The 19,971-nt window shown below is 35.4% G+C and overlaps 6 protein-coding genes across 8 annotated transcripts; 5 read left to right on the top strand and 1 right to left on the bottom strand.

Moving 5' to 3' along the window:
* Positions 1 to 3,354: 3,354 nt before the first annotated feature.
* LOC106356029 (EP1-like glycoprotein 2) lies at positions 3,355 to 5,213 on the top strand. Its single transcript, XM_048736390.1, has 2 exons — positions 3,355 to 4,251; positions 4,514 to 5,213. Exons 1-2 carry the CDS (start codon positions 3,468 to 3,470, stop codon positions 5,092 to 5,094), a joined length of 1,365 nt encoding a protein of 454 aa, XP_048592347.1. The 5' UTR covers positions 3,355 to 3,467; the 3' UTR covers positions 5,095 to 5,213.
* A 1,770-nt stretch (positions 5,214 to 6,983) lies between these two features.
* LOC125576395 (protein LIGHT-DEPENDENT SHORT HYPOCOTYLS 7-like) lies at positions 6,984 to 8,017 on the top strand. The gene has a single exon (XM_048736396.1). The coding sequence runs from the start codon at positions 7,175 to 7,177 to the stop codon at positions 7,745 to 7,747; it is 573 nt and encodes a 190-aa protein (XP_048592353.1). The 5' UTR covers positions 6,984 to 7,174; the 3' UTR covers positions 7,748 to 8,017.
* Positions 8,018 to 10,621: 2,604 nt separating this feature from the next.
* Positions 10,622 to 12,487, top strand: LOC106354674 (alpha-1,3/1,6-mannosyltransferase ALG2). Its single transcript, XM_013794673.3, has 7 exons — positions 10,622 to 10,759; positions 10,839 to 10,955; positions 11,054 to 11,247; positions 11,326 to 11,579; positions 11,663 to 11,787; positions 11,854 to 12,020; positions 12,096 to 12,487. Exons 1-7 carry the CDS (start codon positions 10,693 to 10,695, stop codon positions 12,390 to 12,392), a joined length of 1,221 nt encoding a protein of 406 aa, XP_013650127.2. The 5' UTR covers positions 10,622 to 10,692; the 3' UTR covers positions 12,393 to 12,487.
* A 231-nt stretch (positions 12,488 to 12,718) lies between these two features.
* Positions 12,719 to 14,363, top strand: LOC106357368 (protein MHF2 homolog). Of its 2 annotated transcripts, XM_022689295.2 has the most exons (7): positions 12,719 to 12,971; positions 13,064 to 13,112; positions 13,192 to 13,232; positions 13,324 to 13,363; positions 13,479 to 13,532; positions 13,625 to 13,731; positions 14,198 to 14,363. In XM_022689295.2, exons 1-6 carry the CDS (start codon positions 12,945 to 12,947, stop codon positions 13,726 to 13,728), a joined length of 315 nt encoding a protein of 104 aa, XP_022545016.1. In that variant the 5' UTR covers positions 12,719 to 12,944; the 3' UTR covers positions 13,729 to 13,731; positions 14,198 to 14,363. The 2 variants fall into 2 exon arrangements, with proteins under 2 accessions (XP_022545016.1, XP_013652499.1); XM_013797045.3 differs by lacking the exon at positions 14,198 to 14,363 and having other exon boundaries at positions 13,625 to 13,950.
* A 30-nt stretch (positions 14,364 to 14,393) lies between these two features.
* On the top strand, positions 14,394 to 16,154 carry LOC106354678 (pathogen-related protein). Of its 2 annotated transcripts, XM_013794677.3 has the most exons (5): positions 14,394 to 14,567; positions 15,010 to 15,177; positions 15,274 to 15,406; positions 15,490 to 15,788; positions 15,864 to 16,154. In XM_013794677.3, exons 1-5 carry the CDS (start codon positions 14,394 to 14,396, stop codon positions 16,017 to 16,019), a joined length of 930 nt encoding a protein of 309 aa, XP_013650131.2. In that variant the 3' UTR covers positions 16,020 to 16,154. The 2 variants fall into 2 exon arrangements, with proteins under 2 accessions (XP_013650131.2, XP_022545015.2); XM_022689294.2 differs by lacking the exon at positions 15,010 to 15,177.
* Positions 16,084 to 19,925, bottom strand: LOC106354675 (anaphase-promoting complex subunit 6). Its single transcript, XM_013794674.3, has 16 exons — positions 19,565 to 19,925; positions 19,360 to 19,494; positions 19,188 to 19,261; positions 18,935 to 18,974; positions 18,734 to 18,779; positions 18,537 to 18,616; positions 18,199 to 18,377; positions 17,987 to 18,112; positions 17,591 to 17,665; positions 17,366 to 17,491; positions 17,161 to 17,230; positions 16,977 to 17,059; positions 16,771 to 16,884; positions 16,566 to 16,665; positions 16,444 to 16,479; positions 16,084 to 16,334 (listed from the first exon to the last, which is right to left on the bottom strand). The coding sequence occupies exons 1-16, from the start codon at positions 19,808 to 19,810 to the stop codon at positions 16,230 to 16,232; spliced, it is 1,635 nt and encodes a 544-aa protein (XP_013650128.1). The 5' UTR covers positions 19,811 to 19,925; the 3' UTR covers positions 16,084 to 16,229.
* Positions 19,926 to 19,971: the final 46 nt, after the last annotated feature.

Below are 19,971 nucleotides of genomic sequence, written 5' to 3'. Positions count from 1 at the left end.
AACAAATATGAGACACACCAAATAAATGAATTATTCTATTTTGATTGTTATACAATTATTTTTATATAAAATATAAATTGATTATAAAATATTGAAAACATAAATAAAATTTTTATATGAATATACGTTATTTCGTAAAATAAAAATTTTACAAATCAACTCAGTATATATTAAAATGAAATATAAAAAGTTAACTAATATTAAATTAATTAGTGGTGGAATGGGTTATTAATAAAATTTAATTTTTAAAGAAATTGTCAAAAATATCAATTTTCATGTTTAGGCTAACCACTTTTACTCTCACTTTTAATAAATGGTAAACGACATTTATAATCCTATGGTTAGCTAATCTAGACTTAGGGTTTAGAGTTGAGGGGTGGTGTAGGGTCTTAAAAATGTGAAATTTAGGATTCTAATACATATATAAATAAACAATTAAAAAATATAAAAAATATAAAAAAAATTTCAAAATAGTTTCAAACATAAAAAAAAATCTAAAGAAAGTTAAAAAAAAACATTTATTAAAAGTTCGAATTTGAAAAAGTATAATTCGAAATTATATATATATATATATATATTTAAATAATTATCTATAAGAGTCTTTCGCTACTTAATGAAGAATGCATTTTTGAAAATGTCCTTTTAATGGTGGTAAAAATGAATAATAGTACCATGAAAATGGTAAACATGAATATTTTCCTAATTTTTATGACCAAAGGTTTTATAGGTTATTTCAGTAAACATGCAAACTATTTATCAAGTATGAAAATGAGCAGACATAACATATTAACACATTTCTATTAAAAAAATTGAACCAATACAAGAGCGTTAAAAAATAAATTAAAAATTTACTATTTTAAACCATTAAAACAAAACGAAAACTAAAATAAGACGAGTATCTATATACAAATTAAGCGCAAAACATGTAAAAATTTAAAAATAATTATGTAGAAAAATGATTATGTACTTCACTAAACACAAATATGATTACAAAAGAACACAAATATAAAAATTACACATTTCAAAAAAAATTATTTACAGATCTTTTTTAGCTCGTGGGCTTTTTTGAAAAAAAATACATTATTGGTTAGGCTTTCGAAGTTATTATATATCAATACTATTAAAACAGAAATGTGATCTATTGATATATATGTGGTCCAATTATTTTAATACAATTAATAAAACTTCTTATTAATCATTTAAGATAGATATTATACAAAGAAAAACGTATATATGACTAAAAAACAAATATAAAAATTAAATTTTAACAAAAATGTAAAACGAAAAATATACCCGCCCTTTTAAGGGCGGGTCAAAATCTAGTTTAATTTAATCAATACTATTAAATTAGGATCATGACCCATTGATATATGTTGTGTCCAACTTAAAAGTATAACTGCATTTTAAAATATAACTGCATGACATACAATATAACTACATCTAAAAAAAAAACATAACCACCTCCTGTTAAAAAATAACGTAAAATCCTCTGTAAAAACATATGGTTGAAATATGTATTCTGTCTTTGTGCTTCAAGCACGATCTTTTAATACACGTGAAAAAGCAAATCTATAAATCCAACTGTTTTAATATAGAGGAAAAGTAACTGCTTAGCTGAGAGAGAAAAGATCGTGATTAGAAACAATTATGTAAAAGTTGGTTATTTTTAAAGTAGGCCTAATAGCACAAAAAGTAATATTTCAAGTAGGAATAGGGGTAAAGTTAAGAGTGATCATGTATGGCAAGAAAAATTAAATATCGGACTCCTATATGATACCTAATTATATGGCCAATATACTATATTTAAATTTATGATCTACAAAACATTTTTGGAAGTAAATTTAAAACTACTAAAACTATATAAGTTGATATTATTATGGAAGTATTATTTATAAAATATATACTTATGAAGAGGATGCATGGGACTTCACCGTCTAATTATGCATGGTGTTCTTCGCTTAATTATTACTCTAGACAATGAAGATAACATGTTTTAGTTTAACGGGTTTTAAATAGGTTATTCGATTAAAATATTTATTAAATGTGATTTTACTTAAAATTAGAGAAAAGCACACACACACACACACATATATGTGTGTATATATATATTCAACAAAATATATTAAAAATTGTTTTTATCAAACATTTCAAAAAATCTCTTTTGTTTTCGGTGAGGTGTTGGATTTGATATTGGTTTTCGGATATAACACTTTAAGAAAATTTTTAATAGAATATGAGACTTTGATTTTCGAGTAGATTCTGAGTCGGATTTTTTGGATACAAAATAATTTTGACCATCCATCTATGCATAGTGTTCTTCACTTAATTATTACTCTAGACAGTGAGGATGACATGTTTTAGTTTAACGGGTTTTAAATAGGTTATTCGATTAAAAATATTTATTAAATGTGATTTTACTTTTTTTAAAATAAGTTATTCGATTAAAAATATTTATTAAATGTGATTTTACTTTTTTTTAATAGGTTATTCGATTAAAAATATTTATTAAATGTGATTTTACTTAAAATTAGAGAAGAACATATATATATATATATACATATATGTACATATATTTAATAAAATATATTAAATTTGTTTTTATCAAACATTTCAAAAACTTTCTTGTGTTTCGGTGCGGTGTTGGATTTGATATTGGTTTTCAGATATAACACTTTGAGAAAAAAATTAATAGAATATGAGACTTTAATTTTCGATTCTTTGTCGAATTTTTATGACATAAAATATTTTTGACTGATTATGTTAGGTAACTACTAAAAAAATATAATGGAGAAGAATTTAAAAAAAAAGTTTCAAAATATATTTTGATATGTATATGACACAAGTGTATATTATGCAACTTGACATATTTAATTTAGTTACTAAAAATTATATTAAAATTAATATTTAACACAAATATGATTATTAAACAATAACAAAAATATAAAAAAAACTTTAAAAAATTAAAACAAAAATATACCCGCCCTCTGAAAGGGCGGGTCAAAATCTAGTTATTAACTTACAATTTTAGTAGATTTATATATTTATTTTGTATTTTCAAAAAATATATTTTGTTATTATTGAATAAGTCATATTTTGAATTCATCTAATTCAAAGCTAAAATATTGTTTGTTTATTGTATTTATTAATTTATTAAAATTATAATCTATAAAAATACGCTGTATAATGTATATATGATTTACGAGCTATTAAAACATTGATTGTAAATATTAGCGGGAATACTCGAAAATTCTCAGTTGACACAAACCTTATCCACATAATCAGCCGTCGGCCCACCACTTTGATTGTTGTAGTCAAGTCGTAATATGCAACTTTGATTTTTCAAACCAATACAGCCAATAGAACCAATATAATATGCACATCTACAGATCCAATCTCATTACAAAACCATATCAACAACACTCCCCCCACTCAAACTAAAACACACAAGAGAAAAGAGCGAACCAATCATGCTTCGATTTATAGTCGTAGCACTCGCCATTGCCACTGTTTCAGTGGTCACAGCCCAAGTCCCACCAGCGAAACAGTTCAGAGTCGTAAACAACGACGAGTTCGGCGACTACATCACCGAGTACGACGCTAGCTACAGATTCATCACCTCACCCAACGCGAGCTTCTTCACAAGACCGTTCCAGCTCTTGTTCTACAACACCACCCCTAGCGCCTACGTCTTAGCCCTCCGTGTCGGACTCAGAAGCGAGGAGTCGCTTATGCGATGGATCTGGGACGCAAACCGTAACAACCCCGTCGGTGAAAACGCAACTCTCTCGCTCGGCCGAAACGGTAACCTAGTCCTCGCCGAGTCAAACGGCCAAGTCAAATGGCAGACCAACACTGCCAACAAAGGCGTCACTGGTTTCGAAATCTTACCCAACGGCAACATCGTGTTACACGACAAAAACGGTAAGTTCGTTTGGCAGAGTTTCGACCACCCCACCGACACACTTCTTACCGGACAGTCACTTAAAGTCAACGGAGCTAACAAACTCGTTAGCCGCAAATCCGACATGGACGGTTCAAATGGTCCCTACAGTATGGTTCTTGACAACAAAGGCTTAACCATGTACGTTAACAAAACAGGTCAGCCGTTAGTATACGGTGGATGGCCCAACCACGACTTCCGCGGAACCGTAACGTTTGCCGTTAGAAGGGAGTTCGACAACTTAACGGAGCCGTCAGCTTATGAGCTCCTCCTAGAACCCGCACCACAACAGACAACGACAACTAATCCAGGTCCTCCATTTCTTAATATCTAAATGTTTCAAAAAATTTAAAATATACATTTTTAAAAAAACGATACAAAAGAATTTATATGAAAATATTTTTTTTTGTTTTCATCATACATTCTATAATAATACTATCTTTAATATTTGAAATATAATTTAACTTTTTTAAAAAATATATTAATTTTAGAAATCGAAATATTTCCCCCACAATATTCATAATATTTTTATTTTATTTTAAATATTCATAATATTATTGATTCGGCCTGCAGGTAACAACCGCCGGTTACTTCAATCCCGACCCATCGGAAGCGGAGATGGAACTCTTAACCTGAACAAAATCAACTACAACGGAACCATCTCGTACCTCAGACTCGGCTCCGACGGTAGCCTCAAGGCCTTCTCATGGTTCGACCCAGCAACGTACCTCACATGGGAAGAGTCCTTCTCTTTCTTCTCCACTTACTTCGTCCGCCAATGCGGCTTACCCTCGTTCTGCGGAGACTACGGTTACTGCGACCGTGGAATGTGCGTTGCGTGCCCTACACCCAAAGGGTTACTAGGGTGGAGCGACCAATGCTCAGCACCTAAAACGACACAGTTTTGTAATGGAGGCAAAGGTAAGGCCGTGAATTACTACAAGATCGTCGGTGTTGAGCATTTTACTGGGCCTTATGTTAATGATGGACAAGGCCCAACTTCTGTGAGCGATTGTAAGGCTAAGTGTGATCGTGATTGCAAGTGTTTGGGTTACTTCTATAAGGAGAAGGACAAGAAATGTTTGCTTGCTCCTCTTCTTGGTACGCTCATCAAAGACGCCAACACTTCTTCTGTTGCTTACATTAAGTATTAGTGTGTTTCATTTGAGATTATTTTACCATATGAATTTGTAAGAGATTTAATGAATAATCGGTGTGTTTTGTAATGATTTAATAAAATTCACCGTTTAATAATTGTATTTCCTTTGTTTAATCTAAATTCTAAAAGTCATAGGCTATGTTTTCTATATGAGTTATTAATTATGTCTATAAGTTTATTTTTGCTTGTGTTACGATCCAAGAAAGAATATCGAGACAACTCGATATTGTTGTACATTTTCATATCTAGACAAAAATATACTTGTTTTCCCTTTTCAGAACATGCATTTAATGGTTTTACATTAAGAATATCGAGACAACTCGATACTGTTGTACATTTTCATAATTCTGTTAGTTAATGATTTGATTTCCGTGGGACCATTTTTGACTGATTACTCTGTGTTATTTGTTTTCTTATTTGAATTGAGTAAGAAAAAACGCAAAACTAACAAAAATATGGATTTTCAGTGAATTTAGAAGACTCGAAAAACATAGGAGAGTAGGTAGTAATGGATTTCATTATAAACAAGGAATCAACAAAGGTTCACTTACACCCAGTTAAATTTCTAAATATGATTGGTTAGTGCCTCCCTTAGTGGCATCTAAAAATAAGTAAACAACTATCCTTAAACATATTAACATAATAAAACATAAAAATATGTAGATGACAAAACTTAGAATGAGCAAATGCAAGCGTCCATTGCGGATCTTTGGGATTGGGACCTCCATAGATTTTATTTGTTTTTGGTCCTTATTGAGAAAAATCGTATTTGTTTGAACATAATACTTAGAATAAGAGGGGCGTAAGACAAGGTCAGTTGGGCTTATTTACGGGTCTGTTACATTATGTATCCACTAAAAACAATTACCGGTCCTTTATAGTTTTTTCTTTTCTTACATGCATGGGAAAGTAAATACGATAGACGAGTAAAGTATAATGTGAAAATACTGATATTTGAAATTTCTAATTAGACCATATCTGTATTCAGTTTTTATGCGTAACAAAATTTTAAAACAGTGTTTGTGTTAATTATCCGTTTCAAGTACTCTCTTTTTGTTTTGTTTACACATAGTAGGGCGGCAATATTCGATTGATGACAATGATTGCTAAGCTGAATATAAACATAATTATAATTTTAATGGCAACAAATATTCAAATAAAGTAAATAGTTAACAATACTTAAATGCTAATCGTACAGATCAAAGGAAGAGAAAAGAATAGGATAGGTCTACCGATTGAAAATGAAAGAGCTAAAGCATTCTTGTGGCTCCCATCTCCTGTCTCCCTCATCTATCACTAATTAACCCGATAATCCAAAACATCATCAACATAATTTGCATTTTACTTTGCTATATATAATCTACGTTTTCTTTTTTGGTAAGAATATAATCTACGTTGTACATCTGTATTTTTTTAGACTAAACGTTTTACATATGTTTGATCTGAAATGTTATAACACTTTATACTTAACTAAAAACGAGCTGGCTAATTAAAAACGATGTACTCGAGGTTGATTATTTAAAGAAAATCAGACTGTTATTTTTAAAATATAAAATTCTAGTTTTAAGCTAGATTGTTATTTCATATATTAAATCATGCGAACTAGTAGTTTATTTCAGTAATTTCACACAAAATTTATCATTTATCTTGGATGAGATAAAATTGAATGATCATTTCATCAGTTTCTCAAAAAAAAAAAAAAAAAAAAATCATTGTATGGTTATTTTGATGCAAGATAATAAAATGTGTTTGACTAATTTTTTCTTACATTTTATTCATCTTATCCCCTGCTTTTTAACCCTTGTGTTGATTTGATACTACTTGTGTATCTAAATATATATTCCCATCAAATAATTTTTGCAAGAATATAATAGATTATTTCTACTTAATGTAGAAAATTTTCTTAAGGTCTCTCCACTATCATTGACAATAGTTTCTCTATATTCCTCTCTTCTTCTCCTTCAGAGACCCAAAATACTAAAAAATAAAAAATTAGGAAAAATCTTATGAATCATAAGTACTAGTCATGTAGTGATTATCATCGATCAAGAAATCAAAAAGAGCCGATCGAAGCCATGGCTAGTCCTAGCAACAAAGGCAAAGGCATAACCGAAGGATCATCTTCTCAATCTCAACCGCAACCACAACCACAAGCGCAACCACAACCACTTCCTAACCCACCAGCGTTAAGCCGGTACGAGTCACAGAAACGGCGAGACTGGAACACGTTTTGTCAATACCTTCGTAACCAGCAACCACCGGTTCACATCTCACAGTGCGGTTCGAACCACATCCTAGACTTCCTACAGTATCTTGACCAGTTCGGAAAGACAAAAGTTCATGTCCATGGATGCGTTTTTTTCGGACAAGTTGAGCCGGCGGGACAGTGCAACTGTCCTCTAAAGCAAGCGTGGGGGAGTTTAGATGCTTTGATCGGACGGCTGAGAGCGGCTTACGAGGAGAACGGAGGGTTGCCGGAGAGAAACCCGTTTGCCGGCGGCGGAATTAGGGTTTTTCTTAGGGAAGTGAGAGATTCACAGGCCAAGGCAAGAGGAGTTCCGTACAAGAAAAGGAAGAAGAAGAAGAGGAATCCTATGAAGAGTGGACATGGTACTACAGGGACTAGTAGCTCCAACTTGCCATCTTAGCAAGCAAACAAAAAACATATAATAAAACAAATGTGAGATTAATTAATGGTAAGCATTATTTTTCTCTATATTTAATCTCTATAATTTTCATTTAATTACAACGTTTATGATCTTTTTGGAATTCTACGTATTTATATGTTAAAGATCTCGATAGAACGCTCTTGTTGCAGACTGTAGTTTTTACACACTCCAAACTTATAAGATCATCTATACTAACATGTGAATGGTGAAAAGTTTGATGATATATAAATTCTTAATGATCTAACTAAACATTATTTATTTAAGATCATATCTATATAGTATGTGAATAATGTGACTGATCATAATTACTTTGCTAACTGTACGTGTGTGTGTGTTATATAATATGATGAACTGTGACGTGCATACGGTTCATTTTACTGCACTGTAAACCCTAGAGAGTATATACACACACGTATGCGAGAAAACCCTAGTTGCGGCTTAGCTAGGTGCAAGTGTGTATATATGAATTTATATACACACAACAAACATCTGTTGCAGTAATCTGGATTCCAAATAAAATATAAACATCATCTATATTTATAGATTTTATCGCTTGTTCTTGGTAAATTGATATCTTACGGTGGGTTCTTTGTTCGATCCTAAGTGTGTCAGTTTGCTCATTAAGTATGTTATAATATGTATATTTTTGTGTGTTTAATAATATGATTTTGTAAACTTTGTTTTTCAAACATACTTAATTACTGTATTATAGGCAAGAGTTTAGACTATCCTTATGGCTGTATTCTACTGTTGTGGTGTAGTGGTCATGCATGGAGAAATCCTGCTCCGATGGCGTTTCAAGTTAATTAGATTTAGTCTTAAAACTAGACTATATCAAATTTTGATTGGTAAATATAAGATGGAAACGCATATGTATGATTAGAATGAATAATCATGGCCCAGATATCACATATTAATCAAATGCACGTCGACTTCCAGTTTCTGTTAGGAAGTAAGAATTAAGCAATCTCTCCGCAAATGGTTTTTAATCACTTGTGCGAACATTGAACTTGAGTTAACGGTTTGAGGAATAATCCTCATGATACCCAACTTGGGCCATGACGGGCCGGTCGAATATATTTATACCTCTAATTTTCTAACTGTATTTAATCCATTCATTCACCATATACATGTCTTTGGAATTCAAAGTACAACAGCTAAACAGTTCCGCTTGCAAATGGTGGGATAACCAATAAGTAACAGGTGCGACCAAAGATAGTAGATGTACTAATAAAATGCTTTGCAAATCAAAGTACCAATCAGATCGTAACATTCAAACAACACGTAGTAAAACCGCAACGAAAATCTTATTTACAGAAACACAAATATTAGAAAGATAGCGACTAGCTTGAGGTGAAAAAACCAGCTGAAATTTACTTCTTCAAGTACAACAAAGAAATCAGCTGATGACACCCATCAACGTGGTGGAGGTAGTATTCAACACTCAATAACACAGCATACATGAATTTAAGATGTTCATAAACCATACCAGAAAAGTCAAAAGATTAACTCAAATCTTATTTAGAGTATTGAAAATCTTTACAAAAGATTAATCAAAATGATAGATGACATACAAAGTACTACGCCAAAAAACCCATTAATCATAATATAACCTCCTGCTTCAGCACTAGGTTCAGGCAAATTTGTAGAATCTTTCTCTAGCGACCTCGGCTCGAATATATTGATCGTCCCACCTCGATTCCTCCAGCTCCAAGACATCATCGAGCATATCTTCTTCCTCGAAGAAGGTGACAAAAGCGTAGCTGGTTTGACCGTGGCTAATGACCTTTACATGCTGAATTTGGGCAAAGCTGCTTAAGATGTTGTCCACGTACACATCATCCATCAATGGAGTGAGCTCCCTCAGAAACATACACCTCATCCTGATGTTGTCGACATCGTTGAAAATGTGGCTTCTCCTCCAACCATACTTATCCTCAGATCCCACCATTTCTTAATCCTTTCATGGTCTTCAATCAGATTCTTCCTCGAGATGAAACCACTATCAATGAACGGCTCACCTACAGTTTTAGACAAGACAAAATAAGCAATTCACGTAATCATATTAGTATCTTACTCAAATCATAGACAAATAACATATTCAATCAATTCACATGTAACTCATCTGCAAGTAATCAAACTCATTCAAAATCAGAGTCGTACCACCGAAGTATTTCTCCTCTGAGTGTAAGTATGAGACTCTAATTTCAAACGGTGCCTACGTTAGCTTTTGTACATTCACAATACACAAATTGGAGTAATCAACCATCCAAAAGACTACTATGAAGATCTTGTATATCTTATTTCCGGCAGCTATATATTTGTTCCAAAGAGTTCATAATAACAAAGGAACCTTGCTAATTAAGAGGCCGAGTGATTTTTGAAGAGCTCGTGGAATACTTCATAAAACAAATCGTTAGTTCTGAGAGTGATTGTTGTTTGGAGCGCAAGGTACTAATTCTTGTTTTGACAACATTTTATGGAAATCTATCCGATCAGTGGTGAAAATAATATACATGTGACGGTTGACAAAACAAAAATAAATGATTATATATTTGAATTTTTTTAAGAAATAGAAACAACGAAAAACTCGAGCAAGATCGTTTCTTAACACTTTGATTCAAAACAAAGAGAATTATGATTAAAGTATTACAAAGTGAAAGTTCATGATCTAAATTGTTCTAAACAGCAACCAAGGGTGCAAATAACCACACTAAAAAAGTAAGAGGTTTACTTGTTAAAAATCAGAGATATTGCCTATTGGGTGAAAATTCTCTAAGATTTAACTTTTCTGGGCCATCCAATTAGGCCTCGAGCATCCTCATGATACCCCAACTTGGGCCTTAACGGGCCGGTCAAATATCTTTTTCACCTCTTTAATTTTCTGAAGACGAGAACAGTGTGAGCAAAGTCACAGATCAAAAATGGCGAAGAGAAAAGAAGGTTCGAAGAAGATGAACATCGCCATCATACATCCAGATCTTGGAATCGGTACGTTCTTCGTTTATCCTGATTCACCGAACAAACGCATTTGAGAGATCGAGTTTACACAATTGCGTTGATTGTGCAGGTGGAGCAGAGAGATTGATCGTCGATGCGGCGGTTGAGCTTGCCTCGCAAGGTCATAACGTTCATGTCTTCACCTCTCACCACGACAAATCTCGATGCTTCGAGGAAACTCTCTCTGGTAACGTTATAGAGAGAGTGTTTGAGATTATTTTATAATTGAATGCTTATTTAAAATTTTTGTAACCATTTTAAATAATGTAATGTGTATACATACAGGAATCTTTCAAGTAACGGTGTATGGTTCTTTCCTGCCACGTCATATCTTCTACCGTCTACACGCGGTTTGTGCGTACCTGAGGTGCTTGTTCGTTGCTCTTTGTGTTCTCTTGGGATGGTCTTCCTTCGACGTTGTACTAGCTGACCAGGTCTCAGTCGTTGTCCCGTTGCTGAAACTCAAAAGATCATCAAAGGTATTCAAAAAACTTTGCTTTACTCATCGTATTCTTGTCTTTATAGCTTTAATCTTGAAGAACATATTTGGATCTTAGGTTGTCTTCTACTGCCACTTCCCGGATCTCTTGTTAGCTAAGCATACAACTGCACTTAGGAGGATGTATCGTAAACCCATTGACTTTCTCGAAGAACAAACCACAGGAATGGCTGATATGATCCTTGTTAACAGCAACTTCACTGCATCAACGTTTGCAAAAACGTTTAAGCGTCTTCACGGACGAGGAAGCCGCCCTGCTGTTCTTTACCCTGCAGTCAATGTCGATCAGTTCATTGAACCACACGCTTATAAGTATTGTGTATATCCATCCCCTAAGCTCCAAACATTACGAGGAAAAAGAAATATTGATCCAGATTGTTTACTGTCTTGACCAGGTTGAATTTTCTCTCTATAAACCGGTTTGAGAAGAAGAAGAACATCGATCTAGCTGTTTCAGCTTTTGCCATTCTATGCAAACATAAGCTAACTCTGAGTGATGATGTTACCCTCACCGTTGCTGGTAAAGTGTACTAATATTGAATGAAGGTTTTTACTGTTTGCACTCTGAGAACACTTCATTGTTCAGGTGGATATGACGAGAGACTGAAAGAGAATGTAGAGTACTTGGAGGAGCTGAAAAGCTTAGCGGAGAAAGAAGGAGTTTCTAACCGAGTAAACTTCATCACATCTTGTTCAACAGCCGAAAGAAACGAGCTTCTCTCTTCCTGCTTGTGCGTCCTCTACACACCAACGGTAAAAGTCACCATTCTTTTTACACTTTTCCTCCTCCAAGCACAAGTCTCATGTTACCATTTTCAAAATGCTTAGGATGAGCATTTCGGTATAGTTCCGTTAGAAGCGATGGCTGCGTACAAGCCTGTGATAGCCTGCAACAGCGGTGGCCCCGTGGAGACGGTGAAGAGTGGAGCAACAGGGTATCTCTGTGAACCGAGTCCAGAAGATTTCAGTTCGGCGATGGCTAAGTTCGTCGAGGATCCTGAGCTTGCGAGGAGAATGGGAAGTGAAGCGAGGAAGCATGTGGTTGAGTCATTCTCTGCGAAGACGTTTGGAGAGAAGTTGAATCAGTATCTAGTTGATGTAGTATCAAGTCCTAAAGAAGACTGAGATCTTTCGTTATACAGCATACGTTTAGAGAGGGCTAAGGCCTTTGTTGTTTGGATCAATCATCTTGAATTTGAAGATTGGTTAGTTTCGGTTGAGTTCGGTTTGAGAATAAATTTGGCGGAGTAAGAAATTTTGAGCTGAACCGCTTCTTAACCAAACAGCATGACAACGTTAAAATTTGATTCCACTATTTAAAACCGGTTCAAATAGGTTCGAGTTAGACCATTATATCGGATATGATTTAAAATTCGGTTTAGTTCACCTTGGTTAATTACCAGATATGATTAAAATTCGGTTCAGTATCAGCTTGGTTAATTATCGGATATATATGATTGAAATTCGATTTAGTAGCATCTTGGTGGGTGTGATGAAATTTCGGTTTAGTATCATCTTTGTTAATTAACGGATAAGATTAAATATCGGTTGGTCAAATCCGGTTTAGTATCATTTTGGTTAATTATCTCCCTCTTCGTCTTCCAGATTATCCTTCCCTCCAATCCTCCATCGGAGCTCGCCGTCGCCGTCGAAGATTCCTTACATTCGCAAAACGCTATGGACGCCAACAATGCTTTCGATTCTGTAATCTCTTGCTCGCTTCTTCCCATATCATTCGATGTTTTTCTCCTCTGCATTTGATGATTCTCGTTTTTGGTTACCTTAATGGGAATTAGGATCTGATTCACGCCATCTTCAAGCACATTTGGGCGCGAAGATTTCGCGGTATCCATTTATTATCTGTTCTCGACTAATTGATCAGCTTCTCTGTTTCTGATTTTATCTGTTTTATTGGCGAATGCAGAAAGAGAGAGGAGTGATGCAATTGATGCTACAGACGCTGAGGTACTCAGATCATAATCTCTGAGATTCGATCATGTTCAAAACGAGTGATTGAAGTTAACAGTTTGTGGTGTGATAAAATGAATGCAAACAGGTTGCGTTGGGAACATCCAAGAAGAACAGACTTGCTTCTGGTTTGTTCTATATAATAAGTTTTTTTTTTTTAACTTTCTTCTCATGCTAATTAGGAGATGAGAGGTGTCTTTGTGTGATAGTTTGATGAATGTTTTTTTTTTTTTTTTTTTGTAGCGAATGCAAATGCTCTGAAACTTAGCTGTGAGCTTCTCAAGAGTTTTGTCTCAGGTCATATGTTATCCCATCATTGTTTTTGGTAAATCTCAGTTAGTCATGTTGTTGTTGTTACTAAAAGGATTTTTACTATTTCTCAATTGCAGAGGCTGTGCAGCGCGCGGCTATAATTGCTGAAGCTGAGGGGATGGATAAGATCGAAGCGAGTCATTTGGAGAGAATTCTTCCTCAGCTTCTTTTAGACTTTTAAAAGGTATCATTGATAATAATTTGGCTGTTAATGTCTGATGATTAACAGTGATTTCACGCAAGGTTTTTTGAAGATAGTATAAATAGTCTATCTCTGGTTGCTATTTCGCATGTGTTAATATGGTTCATGTAAGGTTATTCTATGAGAAAAAGAGAGCGAAGTATATGTATTTGACTTGATCCTGTCCGTTACATACAGTAAATAAAGTAGTGTTTGCATGCACATGGTTTGTCTTCTCCTCCATTCTCTTTGGTTTAGCTTCTGCTCAGAAAAAAAACAAAAACCACAGGCTGTACGTAGATGGTCATTTCCTTGAGATCAAGTTTTTTTTTACTTGGGTGAAAATGAACAGATAGAAGTATTGTGTTTTCTTGATTAACTAAATGTAATTGAAAGGATCGTTTCGATGAATGATCATTTGGACAATCAATTCGTCCATGAGCTGATGTTAGGATTGATTCTTTTTTAGTCAGGCCGTAACTAACTTGGAGCTTACTACAAGTTCACATGGGGTTGCGGTGACTGCCGAATGAGTATTAACGACCAAACCGTGACATCTGTCTCTTTCTGACATCATAGTTAAAGGATACCTCGACAGTCACTATATATATATATAGTTTTCTCTTATCTAATTATCTCATAAACTCTTACGCAAAATCACGAAAATGGCTTCTTCTGCGGATGCTCCTCTAGAGAGTGGCCTTTCGTCTCTAAGATTGGCGGCGGATAAGTACCGATCGATCTTGAACGATGAGAAAACTGGAAATATACGGTGGAGGTACGGTGGTCCTCCGATATTTGACACTGTGAACAAGCTCTTCGAAGAAGAAAGAACCCATGTAATTTACAAACCAACTCTCTCTTGCCTCGCTATCGTTTTTTTTAACAATTGTGGTCATTTTCATATAATAGCATCATCGTAATGGTATTAATATGGTTCACTAGTATCCACTATCCACAATAATTTCAAGACAAAGTCAAGATAATGACCATACAGCATCTGACGTGATAGATAGCAAACATATACTTAAGACTTTCTCTGTAGTGTTCAAACATGTCATTATCTCGATTAATAAAAAAGAAGCCTATTTGGACACACAAACAAGTTACTGTGGCTTATTGGTTGCAACTTAGTCCTGATATCATTTAGAAATGTGATTGTGACTCTTAACAACTTCATTACGTCAACTTAGTGAGGTTAAGTAAATGGGATTCATGAGAATTCACACACAAAGCTAACTGTTCTCTTGATTGTCAACGTTTATCGTGAGATTATAAAAGAGACAACTAAGCCTAACTCTCTCTACATCAAAAGCTAATATGGCTACAAGGGAAGAGAAAGATAAGTATAGATCAGTCCTTAACGATGTAGGAGAGGTCCAATGGAGGTATGGTCACCCTCCAGCTTTTGATCTTGTGAACCAGCTCTTTGAAGAAGGCCAGACCAAGGTCCTTCGGTTAACTTAAAACATTTTATTTACGCATGTGCTAATTTCAAAATCTGTGAACATGATTCATTGCTAGTGTGTTTGGTTTTGATCACAGGTATGGCCAGAAGGATCCTTGGAAGAGACGGTTCAAAACGCGATCAAGTCATGGGAGATGGAGTTCTCACACAAGATCCGTTTACAAGACTTCAAGACTATAAACCCTGATAAGTTTAAGCTATTTGTCAATGGTAACTACCACAAAACACCTATCAATATGATCTTCAAGTTGTATAATTACCAAACAAATATTGAACTGTTTTTTTTATATCAGGGAGAGAAGGATTATCGGCTGAAGAAACGCTTAGGCTTGGGAGTTACAATGCTTTGCTCAAGACCTCTTTGCCTGGAGAGTTTCAGTACTATAAACCAGAAGAAGAAAGCTTTGAGTCATCACATGACGCCTTTAGATCTGCTTTACCACGTGGGTTTGCTTTTGAGATACTTTCTGTGTACTCAGGGCCGCCTAATATAGCCTTCAAGTTTAGACACTGGGGATACTTTGAAGGAGATTTCAAAGGCCATGCTCCTACTGGGGAAATGGTTCAGTTCCTAGGCCTAGGAGTTCTAAAGGTATGTCTGAAACATAATCTGTGTCCGTCCTTCACAATCTTTCAGTGGTTACATCTAGCGGTTCTTTCTCTACAGGTTGATGAACTGCTTAGAGCAGAGGAGATTGAGATTTACTATGATCCAGGAGAGCTGTTCGGGGGACTGCTCAAGGGACCTCCTGTATTAGAGACCAAAACCACAGACACTGGAGACAACACTGCAGAGAAACACAGCTGTCCCTTCACACATTAATAAACTATATGAATGTTGATTCTCTGTATCGTTGGGCCACACTGGAAAATAAGGGAAGCAGAAGTGTGTAAACTCCTTATAAAATATATATTGTAACAGTCACTTGGATGAATGGAATAAGTCATATATTATCTTTTCAAGCGTCACAATGATACTACAAATAAATTACATCACGAACTAGAGAATAAGGCGGTTTTTTAACTAACCAACTCAACAGAGCTCAACCGTTGAATCAAGCCCGTTCTGGCATTCATCCATGAGAGCCACGTTCAACATCTCGGTACAGAATTGATCATCAGGTTTCAACCACAAGGCCTGAAGATTTGGAAAAGAAACATAGCACAATGATTAAAAAAAAGGAAGAAGGTTTAAAATATTACGGACATCACTAGAAGTTTGGTCATTATATGGAAGCGTGCAGTACCTTGTGATAATGAGAGATGGCAGCTGAGAAATTTCCCTGGAAAAGATTTAAGATGAAAGTGGGAAAATTACAACTGTTTGCTTTAGAAAAGTATGACTGGTGTTTAAAGAACAGCCGAATACCTGCAAATGGTAAGTGTACGCCAAGCCGGAATAAGTGCTTAAGCTTTTAGTTGATAGCGTAAGTGCTCTTTCATAGTATGAGATAGCTTCACGGTACTTCCTGTTAATAAGAATTTATTTGCGAGCCAATAACCTCATTACATTTACAACACAATATTGCCAACATAAGAAGAAGATCATGGTCGTTGTGTTGGCACCACTATACCTTAGCTTCCTAAATGCATGAGCGAGGTTGACCACAGTTGGTTCCCAGATTTCAGTTAATACAGATGGTATATGGGCCAACGTCTTCTCAAACCACCTCACAGCTTTACCATACCTGAAATGTAGTGAAAATTGTTGACTCAGATTACAGGACTGATCATTTGAAAATGTCGGAGATAAGCAGACTGTAAAGAGTATGGAACGCACTCTTTCATATGATATGAAACAACTCCGAGTTCATTATAAACAAGTGGATCGGAAGGGCATATTGCCTTTGCTTGCATGAAAAACTGGACCAAGAGTAGAGTACAGATCAAAGTAAATAATATATTAGCAAAAATGATAAGTGATAAAACTTGAAGACACCAGATAGCATGTTGTAACTTGTTACCTGGTCCGCAAGCTTGTAGCTGTGAGTTCGCATATACTCCATTCCAATGTACAGAGTTGGCAAATGACACCTGGAACAAGACAAGATCAAGATTTAACCTGTCAAAGACAATTCGTAACGTAATAAGAAGACTTCAACAATGCTTCAGGCTTAGAATGACTCATTGTGGACGTTAATAATTATGAAGAAAGAGTAACTTGATTACCCTGGAAATAGCCTAGCTGCAGTGCGATAAGCAGACATGGCTTGATCACCCTCCTCTTGAGCGGCAAAGGAATTACCAAAGCCTATCCAAGCTGGTGAGAATGAGCCATCTATATTCGTCGCTTTGCTGCAAGACCATATTAGAAAAAAATGGATCACCAGGTCAGACGATCAGACGAGTACTATTGCACCTACCTACTAGAGTTGATCAAGCCAGCATAATTACCTAAAGTACCGCCGAGCTTCAGCATACTTTTTGATACAATAGTAGTAACAACCCACCGCAAACCATGACAGAGCCCTACAAGGTTATGAGTGATTATTTACACCACAAAGCATCAAACAAAAGAGTCTTGATTACATATTAACTCATGAAAATGACGCTCAAACACCAAATTGTAAAAACATTTTCAACCAGGTCAAGTACAGGAGACCATTCTCAACCGAAAAAATACAAAGAAGAAATCATGCTCTTAAAGTTTATTCATGTCCTTGATAAGCTGAACAAAAAAAAAACAGGTTATAATATTCTAGCTAGGATTGAAATAAAAACAGAAGACATATATGCTAATTGACATGCTCACACACAGGCCACAAAACAAGAAATAAAATTTATACTCACTTCGAAGGGTAGTCTTTTACCAAATTGCACGCCATTAGATAGAGCTCATTTGAATTACCAAGCTCCATGGCAGCGGCCAAATGTACCAAGGTACACTTTAGATGAAACGGATCTTTCTCAAGAAGTCTGTCAAATTAGACCAAACAAATCCACGTTACCATTCAGGCTTCACCTTGGTCAAAATTTAGTATCATCAGTAATATACAACTTACCCAGAGGTTAGTTCGAAACACTTCTGATACTGACAGCATTGATGGTAGTACTCAGCTTTACAGGCCAACAGATCAGTGTTATTGACCAGTGTACTGATCATAGATGAGCCAGACACACTACCACTAATTTCGTTCTCAAGTTTCTTGAACCTAGCTTCTACAGTGCTCTCTTTGTCATACTGGAAATGAAGAACTAATCATTACTTAAAAAGAACTAAATGATGCTTGCAAAACGAAATCAGCAGAATAGAGAATCAACACGCAACTACCAAATATCAGTGCTACATAGCCATCAAAACATACCGGATCAAACACATTATTGCATAATAAATTTTCACCTTCTTTATCAAGCATGAATAGAAAGAAGAGAGCCATCCGTCTTCTGGACTAAACTGAAGTGAGGAAAGCAGATTCGATTCTGAAATTTATGAAAATATAGCGTCTCAGTCACCTTTTAGTATGTAAACAACTGCGCCATGGCACAAATAAGACATTTAAATAAAGAACAAATAAAACTTGAAGTATCATAACCCACCTTCTTCAGATGTGAGCATATGACTTTCAATAAGGCATTCCAACGCCTGAAATGATAGGTTACAGAGACCACATCACGTAAAATGATCTTTTAATTAATAGAGAAAGTACTTTAGTTTTTACTACTGTATACAGTAACGAGATTAAAAGAAATTGTACATGATAACAACACATGCACCAATTGAATAAAGCGCTAAAATACCTCATAGCACAGTGGATCAGCCTTGATAGCAGCTTTATACCTGCAATCACAACCGCAATTCATGAGCTAAATAGGGGATGAAGTTCAAGATTACTACACAACACTGAATCAGCCAAAATACACACAGCAAGTTCCCAAAATTTCTAGCTACCATTTCAATGAATCTTATTTTTTCATGTCACGTAATCAAATTAATAAGATCACTCTCTTACGATCAAGAAAGAAAGACAGGTGAAAAAAAGCCAGAACTAACCATTGCCGAGCTTGAGAACGGTTCTGTAAAGCTCCATATGCTTTCCCTCTTAAAAAGCAAATTGCAGATGATATCTGCAAAATACAAAACTTTATATGTATAACCTTGGCTAACTAAATGTCGAGATGGAGAGTGATATACAATTTGTTTTTTGAAAGTTATAAAAACTTACATTAATCTCTCGGTCCTCTCCATCTTTATCAAAATAAATCAAGTTACCATCTTTAGCATCATACACATTACCATCTTCATCAACCTTGGCATCACCAAGCATCAATAAACACTGATCCCATTCCTTCAATTCCTCCTGAGGAAAAAAAATCTATAAAACCCTAAAACCTACTGACTTTCAATTGAGGACAAAATTGGGGAATTACGAGGCACTTGGCGGCGAGGTAACGGAACCGAAGATCACGGAGGACGATCTTAGAGGCGTTGAGGAGGTGAAACGCGCGACGGTAGTGGCGGCCGAGGAAGAGAGCCTGGGCTTGCATATAGATGTCGGCGGGGTCGTTGGTGAGAGCGGCGACTTTATCGGCGAAGAAGATGGCCGAGGAGTACAAGTGCTTGCTGACGCAGTCGCGAACCACGCCTCGGATCTTCTCGATTTCTTCTTCTCTCATTGTTTAATTGGGAAAGTTTTGCGCCTTCACTCACTCTCTCTCTCTCACTAGTGAATACAGCGTTTGCGCGAGGGAGGCGGGACGAAGATAGATCCTCGGCGGGAGAGAGAGACAGAGAGAGCGTATGTTATCATTGAGGCCTTCGTGAGAGTTTGGGCTTT

Source organism: Brassica napus, chromosome A7 (genome assembly GCF_020379485.1).
Source record: "Brassica napus cultivar Da-Ae chromosome A7, Da-Ae, whole genome shotgun sequence".
In the NCBI taxonomy this organism is placed as follows: domain Eukaryota; kingdom Viridiplantae; phylum Streptophyta; class Magnoliopsida; order Brassicales; family Brassicaceae; genus Brassica; species Brassica napus.
The sequence above is the reverse complement of the archived record's forward strand: the minus strand, read 5'-3'. Positions and strand labels throughout refer to the sequence as shown.

Excerpts from the sequence above, each read along its gene's own strand:
- LOC106356029 (XM_048736390.1), top strand. The coding sequence starts at position 3,468 with ATGCTTCGATTTATAGTCGTAGCACTCGCCATTGCCACTGTTTCAGTG. Across the intron at positions 4,252-4,513 it reads GACAACGACAACTAATCCAG|GTAACAACCGCCGGTTACTT; the intron begins GTCCTCCATTTC and ends TTCGGCCTGCAG.
- LOC125576395 (XM_048736396.1), top strand. The coding sequence starts at position 7,175 with ATGGCTAGTCCTAGCAACAAAGGCAAAGGCATAACCGAAGGATCATCT.
- LOC106354674 (XM_013794673.3), top strand. The coding sequence starts at position 10,693 with ATGGCGAAGAGAAAAGAAGGTTCGAAGAAGATGAACATCGCCATCATA. Across the intron at positions 10,956-11,053 it reads CTTCGAGGAAACTCTCTCTG|GAATCTTTCAAGTAACGGTG; the intron begins GTAACGTTATAG and ends GTATACATACAG. Across the intron at positions 11,788-11,853 it reads TGTTACCCTCACCGTTGCTG|GTGGATATGACGAGAGACTG; the intron begins GTAAAGTGTACT and ends TTCATTGTTCAG.
- LOC106357368 (XM_022689295.2), top strand. The coding sequence starts at position 12,945 with ATGGACGCCAACAATGCTTTCGATTCT. Across the intron at positions 12,972-13,063 it reads CCAACAATGCTTTCGATTCT|GATCTGATTCACGCCATCTT; the intron begins GTAATCTCTTGC and ends AATGGGAATTAG. Across the intron at positions 13,533-13,624 it reads TCTCAAGAGTTTTGTCTCAG|AGGCTGTGCAGCGCGCGGCT; the intron begins GTCATATGTTAT and ends TCTCAATTGCAG.
- LOC106354678 (XM_013794677.3), top strand. The coding sequence starts at position 14,394 with ATGGCTTCTTCTGCGGATGCTCCTCTAGAGAGTGGCCTTTCGTCTCTA. Across the intron at positions 15,178-15,273 it reads TTGAAGAAGGCCAGACCAAG|GTATGGCCAGAAGGATCCTT; the intron begins GTCCTTCGGTTA and ends TTTTGATCACAG. Across the intron at positions 15,789-15,863 it reads TAGGCCTAGGAGTTCTAAAG|GTTGATGAACTGCTTAGAGC; the intron begins GTATGTCTGAAA and ends CTTTCTCTACAG.
- LOC106354675 (XM_013794674.3), bottom strand. The coding sequence starts at position 19,810 with ATGAGAGAAGAAGAAATCGAGAAGATCCGAGGCGTGGTTCGCGACTGC. Across the intron at positions 18,378-18,536 it reads ATTCATGCTTGATAAAGAAG|TATGACAAAGAGAGCACTGT; the intron begins GTGAAAATTTAT and ends CTTCATTTCCAG. Across the intron at positions 16,335-16,443 it reads CCATCTCTCATTATCACAAG|GCCTTGTGGTTGAAACCTGA; the intron begins GTACTGCACGCT and ends CCAAATCTTCAG.